This window comes from Leuciscus leuciscus, assembly GCF_965113295.1.
Source record: "Leuciscus leuciscus genome assembly, chromosome: 18".
NCBI lineage: Eukaryota > Metazoa > Chordata > Actinopteri > Cypriniformes > Leuciscidae > Leuciscus > Leuciscus leuciscus.
Window position 1 is genome coordinate 13,718,214 of NC_138742.1, and position 12,022 is coordinate 13,730,235.

The 12,022-nt window shown below is 38.6% G+C and overlaps 1 protein-coding gene across 4 annotated transcripts in view; it reads right to left on the bottom strand.

The window, feature by feature from the left end:
* l1cama (L1 cell adhesion molecule, paralog a) overlaps nucleotides 1–12,022 on the bottom strand; it is a 51,497-nt gene that overhangs the window by 17,159 nt on the left and 22,316 nt on the right. For 2 of the 4 annotated variants that reach the window (XM_082144869.1, XM_082144870.1), the window contains exons 2-5: nucleotides 5,357–5,620; nucleotides 3,726–3,740; nucleotides 2,587–2,689; nucleotides 1,095–1,288 (exon numbers count right to left, since the gene is read on the bottom strand). In XM_082144869.1, the coding sequence (XP_082000995.1) occupies nucleotides 1,095–1,288; nucleotides 2,587–2,689; nucleotides 3,726–3,740; nucleotides 5,357–5,489 (445 nt within the window). In that variant the 5' untranslated portion in view covers nucleotides 5,490–5,620. Of the gene's footprint in view, nucleotides 1–1,094; nucleotides 1,289–2,586; nucleotides 2,690–3,009; nucleotides 3,029–3,725; nucleotides 3,741–5,356; nucleotides 5,621–12,022 lie in introns of those variants that run through there. The other 2 variants (XM_082144871.1, XM_082144872.1) reach the window with 2 other exon arrangements.

The window sequence follows — 12,022 nt, forward strand, 5'->3', positions numbered from 1 at the left end:
TCTTCAGTGTCACATGATCTTTCAGAAATCATTCTAATATGCTGATTTGGTGCTCAAGAAATATTTCTTATTATTGTCAATATTGAAAAAAAGTTGCGCTGTGTAATATTGTTGTGGAAACCGTGATTTTTTTTTTTTTTCAGGATTCTTTTATGAAAAGAAAGTCCCTCTTTTGTATTTACTGTCACTTCACATCACTTTAAAGTATCCTAGCTAAAAAAAAAAAAAAAAAAGTATTAATTTCTTTCAACAAAGTGACACTTACTGATTCCAAACTTTTAAATACGAGTGTAAATGAATATTTTACTACATTCTCAGATATGGATGGGGGAAATTTAAATTATTATTTACAACAATTGCCCATTTAAAATACATTTTATCCTTGTGAGAAACTAGAGTATGCTAATTAGCTAGCAAGTAATTATATACAGCACAGCTGACAAAACAAAGGAACACCAGAATGCAATTAAAAACTACAACATTATTTAGAAGATGCCGTGGCTTGAAATGATATGAAATACGTGTGTGATGGTGCACATATTAATGTGGCCAGCAGCACCAGCTGTGTGTGGAGTTCATAATACGCAGGCTATTGTTAGCCATGCTCATGCTGAGTACCCTCACTTCCTGCACATACTAATCCCAGGAGTGGTCGTCCCCGCTGACACACTTACACGACTCACACTGGTTTCTGAGGTAACTGTTGTCAGGGAAACTGGCAGAGAGGTCGGGACAGGGAGACAGGTAGATTGCTAGATAGATGTGGTGGTGTTGTTGTTGTTGTTGTTACAATGAGCCACTCACAGTGTTGTGTTTGATAGCTAATTGGGAAGCAATCTGGGATTTATATTCATTCTGGATTTCTTCGAAGCGCTTGTGTGACTGGCACACACAATGAGCTGTAATTTTCCTCTAAATGGCATTTTCTGCATATGACACACAACAGGGGGCAGGGGGCTTGATTTTGGGCTGTTATCTGCGGCACGCCAGATTCTCTCAACAGAAAACTCGCCACATGTGGTAACGTCAGGGATATCAAACAGGCAATCAGAAGTTTGCTGCTCTATAATGTTGTGGTAATGAGAGTGACTTACTCTCTGTGATAATACGAGCCTCTTTAGACACGGCCGTGCCGAGCTCGTTGGATGCGTAGCAGTTATATCTGCCCTGGTACTGGTGGATGGGTCCATCCTTGGCTGTCAACGAGAAGGTCCCAGAATCTCTGGACATTGAGAGGTCAGGGTCTTTAGAGGGGTCAAACTCCAAACCATCTTTCACCCAGCGGAACCTAGCAAGGATACAGATAAGAAATAAGTGACAGTATTTTTATTTTTTTAAATAACAGAAAATAGCATCCATAAATTAAATTGCTATAGTGACAAATTAGTATTTTTTCTCAATTAATCACTTCTAAGATTAGTAAAATTATCTGTAAAAAGCCTGCACTGTACGCAACATTCAAAAGTCAGCAATATTTTTCTTTATAAAAAGAAACTAAAGGGAAAGTTCACCCAAAAATGTGAATTTTATCATCATTTACTCTTCCTCAAGTTGTTCCTATATGAATTTCTTTCTTCTGCTGAACACAAAATAAGTTATTTTGAAGAATGTTGGAAACCAAAAAGTTGATGTTGATGGTCAACTCTTTGGTCACCCATATTCTTCAAAATATCTTCTGTTGAACACAAAACAAGAAAGAAATTCATATAGGTTTGGAACAACTTAAAATATCTCTTTAATACATCTATTCAACAAGGATGCATTAAATTGGTCAAAAATGACATTAAAGGCATTTATAATGTTTCAAAATATTTATATTTCAAATAAATGCTGTTCTTTTGGACTTTACATGCATGAAAGAAGCCTGGTAGAAAAAACATACCAGGGTTTCCACAAAAATATTAAGCAGCACAACTGTTTTCAACACTGATAATAGAAATGTTTTTCGAGCAGCAAATCAGTATATTAGAATGATTTTTGAAGGATCATGTGACACTGAAGACTGGAGTAATGATGCGGAAAATTCAGTGATGCCTGTGATGCTGAAAACATCACAGGAGTAAATCATTTTTTTTTAAATATATTAAAATAGAAAACAGTTTTTTTTTTTATGTAATATTTCACAATATTTTACTGTATTTTGAACAAATAAATGCAGCCTTGGTGAACATAAGCTCTTCTTTTAAAAATCATTTACAATTTTTTTTTAAACAATAACTACATTTCAGAATTAAATAAATTCCAAATAATTAAAATGTCTATTTACAAAGTGATTATTTGCATTTTTATTTTTGAATTAATAAATGAATAAACTCTTTATTTTATTTTTAAGTGACACTCCTAGTCTTCCATGGCATATAGACATTATGACTAAACTACCAGACATAAAAGCCATTAAAGTCCAATTCTTTAAAATCTTTAAAACACATCATATGATAATAGGTTTACATGTGTGTCTTAGAATTGGTAATGTAATTTTGGATACAATTATTTATGAATGAATACAATGGAGAAAAAAAAGCAATATATAAAGGCTTCAAATAAACGGTTGCCAAATTATGTAACTGTGTTGCTATGGATACTAACATGGGTGGGGGATTCCCAGTTGCCTCACAGGTGAGTGTGATGTCATCTGCTGAAAAGGTGGTGATAGACACGGGCTGGGCAGTGATCACAGGGGGGCTTTTCACTGCGGAGAGAGTGCATCACACTCAAAACATTCAATTACCCTGTATATTTCTGCAAACTGTGGAGTTAGCAAAGCAACACCCTTAAAATAGAAACAGACATTCCAAAAAGCTATAATAACAGCTCATTTGTTAGTTGCTTCAGATGTGGATGATGAACGCATATTAGTTACAGGAGTTGAGCAGCCTTTCTACTGACCTGCTGTAATCACAATATTCAAAACAACTTAATGATCCGCAGTGCCACTGACTTCAGTTAAGTTTCCCACTAAACCCCAACAATGTTCTGAAGCAAGTGCCTCTGAATCTCCTCAGCACTCACTCGATTAGTTCCAGGAAACGGAATTTCGTCCATATCATTAGAAACTCCCAAGTGAAAAGATGGAAATGAAGAGAACGGTGTAAAGCGTCCAGAGACCCGAGATGTTATCTAAGTGTCTGTTGTTTTACGGATGAGTGGCCCATGAAAGAATTGAAGAGCAGGAAGAAAATTAGACTTGAGGAATGAATAAGAGAGGCAGACAGCGAGAGCATAAAGCATTAGTGATGTAATCTACTGACAGAATCACTGAGGCTATAAACAAGTGCTTATCCTGGACACATAACAACACTGATGTCTGGGAATGGTTACAGTGATCCCTTACTATGCAGCTTGTATCCTCATCTATCTATTTATCCATCTATCTCTCTATCTATAATAAGAAGAAAAAAACGCAGATTAAAAAAGTAAACTGTTCAAAAATGAAAGTAATCCCTGGTGATGGACCATCTTATGGGCCATTAACCATTATAACTGGGAGGCATGGCCACACCACACCCATCTACCGAAGATAATCATTAATTTTAAAAGACTCATGCCTTAATGCACCCTCAATTAAAAAAAAAAAAATTCCCACACTTCTAAATATAATAAACAAATATCTCAGCTTTATCAGTTTGGGCTGTTTGCTGCAGGCTGTGTTCCGTTATTGGAATGAGTCTGGGAAATGTTAGTGGAGTAGAGTCAGTGCATGCATAACATATGCTAGAAATACTCACAGTGTCTTATTTTGTCTGTCCATTTGGTCAGCAGGGAAAAAAAATTTATAATAATCTTTTTAGTTTACAGTACAGTAATGCACACCGACAGCATGCACTTATATTGTACACACAAGAACACGTAGAACATGCACACACATAAACTATGCCTATTATTCCTAAGTAAAGCTAATTACAACTACCAGCATCTAACCCTAATGAGGATTAGATGCTTTACTGTATTTGCAAGGGCATTTTTAGAGGTAGCCTATAGCAAACAAGTGCACATAAACACGCATTTGTTCTTCTGTCATGGTGTGAACTTTCTATTAACTTGTTTTTAAATCTATATTTTCTATTTTCATTTTTTTTTATTTCTATTTTTTATATCTCTTAACCCTCACAGAAACTATTTTACATTTTTAGATTTTCATTAAGACATTATTTGTTGTTAATATGAGGTTTTACTATCTCGTGACATTTGCTCCAGCAGTGAAGGCAAATCCTGACTTCCCCACCACCACCTAGATTGCATTAATCCTTTAAATAAAACAAAATGTTATGATTACACTGTTTGGAGGTGAAACAAAGAAAACACATGATTCCAGCTCAGACACCTGGACTGTAGTTCAGCTGGCCAACGAGAGGCACACTAGAGATAACAAGATGCTGGCAAAGCAGAGCTAAAATAAACTCCCTCCCTATCTAGCCATTTTCTTTCCTTTGACTTCAACCACCCTTTGCAAGACTGCTTGGTACTGCAGTCCCAACAACTTAATAAGAAAACAAGCTGAATGTCTGAAAACTGCAACATGGCAGGGAGACAGAAACAGAACGTTAGCATATGGGCCGGACTCGGTCAGACATTTTAATGTGGGTGTGTCAGGGGTCTCACGCTCAATGCGTGACAGTCTCTCATTTCGGTCTTTTGTCACGCACTCCCGCCACACATTGTATTTCTCACGTGGAAAAACGCGGGGGGGGGGGGTGCTGGGGTAATGTCACTCTTGCCTGTCTTCAAAACTTGAGAGCCCTGGTGTGTTGTCGATCTCAATGATCACATCCATCGTGTCTATGTTTCCCATTTAAAGGTCACTAATTGAAGTCAAGAGAAATCGTGACCTTTCATGCAGATGTAATTTTTCACTGACATCTCATTCTGGTGCATTTCTGTTTTGTAGTTTTCATAATCTAGTCTTTTTCCTCTTCTTTTGTGTGTGTGTGTGTGTGTGTGTGTGTGTTTGGAGGGGCGGGAAAGAGAGATGCTCTGTTACACTGATACATGACTGCAATCTTAAATTGCAGATGTACAATAATAGCAACAAACCCAGTGCTGTTAATAGATTTAGGAAGCTTGTAGAAGCTGCTGTTTTTACAGTTCCTGCTCAGGTGGGTTTCAATCACTGTGCGCTTGACTGTCTTTTCCAATCAGGCCTGTACTAGGCATTCAGGTCAATAGTATAATCAATTGAGCAATTAAACTCGCTTATAACTGCTCATTCTGCACTTTTTAATCTCACACTCACCTAACAATAAGCCATAGCAAACATTATAATTCTGCAAAAATCAATGAAAAACAAAAACAAACAAACACGCGCACACACTCTCGCCATGCACTTAACATTTAATTTAATGTCAAATCCTGTACTCACATTTGGATGGGATGTTGATCATGGTGTCCCCGGGCTTTGGAGCCACAGACAGCAGGAGGAGAGGGAGGAGAGGGAGCAGGAGAGCAGCACATCGCCCCCTGCTGCCCACCTGCTGTAGTGACGTGGCAGGCATTGCACCTGCTGGCAGGCACAAATACAACGGGCCAGAAAACCTCAGATTATCCCAATCAGAGAAGAGCAGTCTTCACCGTTTCTTCTTCCTGTATGTTTCTCTCAGGTCCACACACTCCTGATGCACTCTCACTGCAAGAGAAGAGGGAGAGAGAGCGTGATGGAGGGAGGGGCAGGAAGGGCAGACCCACATGCGTAGAGAAAAAAACACTCAGACTTCCACATGGCCCAGGACAGAGTGAGCCAGAAGAGACAGTGAGCCAGAAGAGCCAGAGAGAGGGGTGGAGTTGGGTGCATAAAAAAAAATGAAGGTGGATGATATGTTGTGAAAATATTGTCAACCATTACAAAAAGATGCAATGGTAACATGGTGAAGTGAAAATTTCAGATGGGAATACCATGGTACAAAATTATTATTAAAATCATTTCATGTACCATGCTATTAACTGTGCATTGTACTCCAAGGTACTTCAAACAATACCATGGTAGTCCAACAACTATGGTAGTAAACATGGTACTTTTTGTTGGTTAATATTTAAATAATAAAAATTAATAATAATAATAATAATAATAATAATATTATCATCATCATCTGATATTGGAAGAGTAATATAATAGATTTTTCACTTTCTACTATAGCCTGCCCTATATTAAAAATGTTATGCTTTAAAGGGATACTCTTACTTTCTGGTCTCATTGACTTCCATAGTAGGAAAAAAAATATACTATGGAAGTCAATGAGACCCGAAACTGTCTGGTTACTGATATTCTTCTAAATATCTTCCATTCTATTCAGCAGAAGAAAGAAATTCATAAAGGTTTGAAACAACATGAGGGAGTATACAGTATGATGACAGAATTTTCATTCTAAAGTGGAGTATCCCTTTAAATGTAGTTATCAGTTATAAAATTAACATATTCTGCATCAGCTAAAACTTCTATATCAAGGCACTTAAATATATAGTGTGGCCACTTATGTCTGAAAGACTTAATTGAAAACAGAATACAATACATTCCATTGAAATAAATACTAGACACAATTTTATAGATGAACTGAGCATCAGTAGTACCAAATGGCAAAATGTCCTTATCTCAAGAACAGATCAACTGTGACCTCAAAGCCATTTACTCAATGAATTTCCTCAGCAACATCTCAGAAGATCTTAATGGTCATGCCATTAATGGATAATGATGAATGGAGGCCGGTGCAAGCAAAAAGATGAATATGAAACATTGTCTGGGTCTTTTTGAGGAGCCCTTTTTAATGGAAAAGATATGCATCTATTAGAGCAGCTATCGCTCACGCCACAGGCTTATGAGCTACGCCACAGGAGGAGTTCTCCATCTGTACCTGGGCCTGCCAAATGACACCACAAAGACCTGCATGTGTAGCTCCATTTATCAGCACTATCACTGGATCAAGCAATCTTTTTTTCATTCACTTGCCTTGATCACAATACAGTACAAAAAGGAGCTCCCTAAGGACTTGTGATAAAAACTTCAGGCAGAGAATGGGGATAAAACTAAATAACAAGCGCGAGGTGGATATTTTTGTTGGCTCGGGAAGAGCGTGTATGACAGCAGCTGGCAGCTATGCATATCTTTAGCTGGGCACCGCTGTACCCTACTGGTGCCAAACCCTGGAGCTGAGTGACCTTGGAGCAGAAGGAAAGGTTGAAGGAGGAGTAAAGCACAAGGCTTAGACTAGCATGAATTTCCAAGAGGTTTCGGGAAGGTCTATGGTGGTTTGGTGCTGGTCCACAGGACCACAGGGCTGGATCACAGTCTCACAAGGCCCCTGAGAAAACCTCTTTGGAGGTCACCAGACTCGCCACCCTGGCTCTTTCCAGCTGCCTCTGCTGCCCCTAGTGGCAGACCCTTTAACATGCATAAAACAAAAAATCCCAAGGAGGGCTCGCTGCATCCTGCGGTGGACATCCAACCCCACCCACATCCAAGTGTGATGTAAGAAGCCACGCCCGTGTCCAATACGTCACCTTGTGACTCCCCATCCCGCCCCAGAAACCCGTTTTGTTGTATGTAGGTTTCCGATTGAAAGGTTTTTTTTAAGTGTAAGGGTAGGTTTTGAGTGTGTTTCAGTCTGTCATAAAAAGAGAAATATAATAAGTAAATGAAAAAGAGTTAGGCGTGAAGGTTTAAGGTCCTTGCACACTGAGTCTGAAATTTTTCATATTCGTCATTCGGTGGCTGTGAATTGTCAAAACAACTCTCAAAATGCTTGCTACGGATGCGAAAAACACAGAAAATCGAACCTGATCCAATTTTGTTTATGACGGACTAAAGTTTCGGAGGCAGTGTGTAAACGTGATTGACACAACGTAAGGTCATATTTATTTTTTAACGTGCGAAAATTTCGGAAAATTTCCACCCGTGAAAATTTGCAGTGGTAAATGTTGCCGCACCTTAATTGTTTTCATGTTCTGACTGATAAATGATAAGGAGTCAATCTAAAATTCTATACTATAAAATAAATAATTTTAAATTCTACAAGTGAATTGAGGCATCACAACTTTATGATGTAGCTACAGTATGAAAAATGGATACACATTTTCAGATTTGCTAAAGATTACACCTACAAGTGTTTTTAAGATTAGCTTTTAGATGACGGCAAAGGCATTCTACATGTACAAACTGTAGAAATGACAATGCACAATTAAATATTGGATATATATCAGCCAATATTTGTATATCAACTGAAATTAAAAACTGATATGTTAGCAATAATATCATACATTCTTTATGTTGGTGAAAATTTCTTGGTTGAAAATCTTGCTGTTTAAACTAGTTAAGAAACCTGACCCAAACATACCAGCATCAAAAATACAGGATACCATGTTGGTCTTTTAAACCAAGAAAAACAACGGTAGGAGGACTGAGGACCCACATAGTGTTACTTACAGGTCACATATAGAAGATCATACACACAATGTTGGTGTAGCGCCTCAATCTTGGATTACGTGGCTCATTAAGCACAGTCACCTCTTATACGAGAGTCACCTCGTATCAGCGCTGTGCCTGCAAATCTCTTGGTGAAAGCAAGAGGAGAGAAAAAAGGAGGAGTGGAAGGGGTGTAAGAAGATGACAGCCAAGACAGTAATCCATTCCTCCATTAAATCACACAGCTGCCCAAATCAATCAGTCACCTTTCATCCTCTAGACTCGGTGATATTAGTATTAACTGATCAGAGGGGGAGGGGGATGTGTAAGCAGCCAATTAGATCCCAGGTAAGCCTCCGTTGGCCTTTAACAAATGCCATCAAATGAGGATGAATCGAGTCGGGCCTTCATTGGATTTCACTGGCACTGAGAGGTGCTGAGCGTAGTCTGATTAGGCCTGTCACACTTCTGCTCCGGAGGGAGCCATCCGCCAATCAAATAAGTACCCAGTAACATGTGATCAAGCAGTACCCGCTAACTAGGTGACCAAGTCAAGCATGATTGGCTTGCAGAGAATAAAGCAGGAAAGGAGGGGTTTGAGGGTGTGGAACTGAAGGGGAGTGTCTCATTTCCATGAAATGAGCTCCAGGCACTACTTGAACCCCAACGTGCTGATAAGAACCTTGTCTATCACGGCTTACATGGCCTCTATTGCTGATGTGAGAGAGATTGACAATGGCCAGGGTCTCTCAGCGCTGCTGTGCAGCTGTTGCTGATAGTATCTAATCCTGTCACCTGCCTCATTACCTAAGGTCATGGACTAAACGTCACTGATTCCCTGCAGCGGACGGGAACCGAAGGCAATTATGTAGTTTTCGTAGAACAGATGTGCATGCAAAAAAACCCCAAAAAACAATAATAGTCATAATAAACATACCATGCTTTCAGCGCCACAGAGAATTGATGCAGCATCCCATATAAACAAACTCTGTAATGCCAACCCTGAGGCAACTGAAAAACAAACAATTATCTTTGCGAAATGGAGCATAACACTTCACTCACAGCACATACTGCTTGAATTTCAGTGGAAATGTGAATGATATCATCACAGAAAGTTGTTGTTTTGAATGTAATCACAGCAAAGGTTATGTGGATCACAGCTTCTAAAAATGACGGTAGTAAATTTTTAAGCTTCTAAATACAAAAACTTTGGAACAAGAAAAGGCTGGTTCTTATTCAAGTACATTAATAGTGTAACATTTGTATTATTATTTTTTTATTTTTTTAAATGTGGTGCTATATAATCGTCAGTGGACCAACTTGCTGAACACCGTATTTCTGGAGCTGAAAGCTAAACTTCTTCCTTTATCATTATTCCGGTCATGTCAGAGATTATAGTGGGATTCTAGAAGTGTAAGTCCTGCTCTTATTTGATCCTGTCCTGAGGTTATCCGAAAACAGTTATTTTAAATGGCAATAAAATAAAAAATGTTTACTGTATTTTTATCAAATAAATGCAGCCTTTGCGAGCAAAAGGAGCAATTCAACACAATTCTTTTAACATTGAAAAATATTACCAACCGCAAATTTTTGTACGGTAGTATATATATTGGGCCAATGTATCTACAAGATAAATAACCACACATCGTTTGAGAGGATGAAGTAGAAGTGCCAATTACAAACAAAGAGTCTTTCACCAAGTAAAGCATGTCCCTGGATCAACATCTTTGTTGATTCTGGAACAACATTCCAATCTGAGGGAAATTCCAAAATTTGAGGGATAGGTTTACAGTTAATGTCAAGATTAGGCTTACAACCAGGGTTAGGTGCTTCTACATCAGTGTTATTCACCTATCATTTCCCTCTGATTTTAGGGATAAGTTATGGGTAGAGTTAGGTTTAAGTATGGGGATAGGGTTAGAACTATATTTTTTAACAGGATTGTTGTTCCAGGATCAACAAAAGATGTTGATCCAGAAACATGTCTTACTTGGCAAAATCACAACGACCTCAGATTATACAGGCTACAAGAAAAACCAGCAGGAGACAGTGTAGACTTCACTGTTCTGAGATGTAATATCCCTTATCTGTTCTAAAAGCATCATCTACTGCTTGCATAATTATTTTCCCTGCACCCTCAAGCAACTAGTGAGAATATGTATTCTAACACACTCATTTAAAATTAGAAGAAAATATGCAAATATTAATCTACATACAGGCGCTTTCTTCAAACAATACCCTGCGTTCCGCCGTTTTCCTAAACCACAGTAGCACTAAGAGTGTTTATCCAGTGAAAGTCATCTGTACAGTATGTGTTTATAAGGGCTGGGCTCTGTCATGCCTCCTCTTTAAATATTTACCACCTCCAACTGTGAGGATGCGTGTCAAAGACTGAAGGAGAGAGAGAGAGAGAGATGGGGAATAAATGAATACATGCTTGCCCTCCACCCTCAAGACCTCCCTGAGGGTCTGTCTGTCTGGAAAGCCGAGCGACGGACAGCAACACAAAAAGAAGGACAGGAAAAAAGAGGGGGAGGAGATAGGTGACTGAAGGTAATGGGAAAAAAGAGGAGTGGCAGAAGACAAGGAGACATAGAGGGGGGCCAGTAATTTACAGAGACCCCCTGCAGGGTAAATTATTTATAGCCTGGCCTTCCCTACCGATACAATTTGCCCTGAATTCACCTAAATTCATAATTCATATCAGTTTGTTCACCATATATTTGGTCCGGGACCAGATTGTCCCCCTCTGTGCACACAGACATCACTGTGTCTGGGTCTTCTTAAAGACCAGCATCCTATTTGCATGAACCTGTTGCAAGTAACTCAAGGGTTAAGTGCATAAAGCGAGGTAGAGGAAAAATACTACTGGTCCCTGAATTAAGTGGACAAGCTCCACACAATAGTGTGCATGGAATGTTAGATCAAGGATTACATTGATCCCATTATGCTCAGACGATAGTAGCGAAAGCAGCAATTATTGCTCACTAATAAAAAGTCAATATTCTATTGAGAACAATGTTTGTCTTTTAAACATGCGCACTAGTGTTTCCTGCACAGTAGTGAATCTATGCCGCTGATGTTGAATTTTATACAGCACAAGAAATCATATTTACCCGAGTTGTGAATTTGAGTTTGCAGGCTGTATTGAATGTGATGGAGTAAAAAACTATGTGAATCGTGATATAATTGGCAAGAAACGTCTTTCAGTTGAGTACCTCTTTCCCAACATTTGTTTTATTATTCTTAAAAGCTATTTATGATTGCAACAATAGTGTTTTTTTGCTGTGAGTTTATGAGGTGGCCTGGATGAATGTGAAACTCTTGTTTTTTCCATAACAAACCAGATCAGGACATACCTGAGATCACATGACAGGATGGCCAAAAAACTTGACACTTTTTTCTTTCAAAAGAAAAGTTATAATTTTGATTTAAAACGATATTATGAACATCTTCAATTCAAAACCCAGATGCCTCCAGTTTGTTTAGAGCAGACATCCGTCATTCAAGCTAAGCTTACAGTATACAGGTCGTTTTTTAGTCTGGCCGATGGTGGGATGGTTATGCAATATCGGAATATTTGTGAGCAAGGGATTTTCTGGACTGTATAGGCTACATATACTGTATGTACCTTAG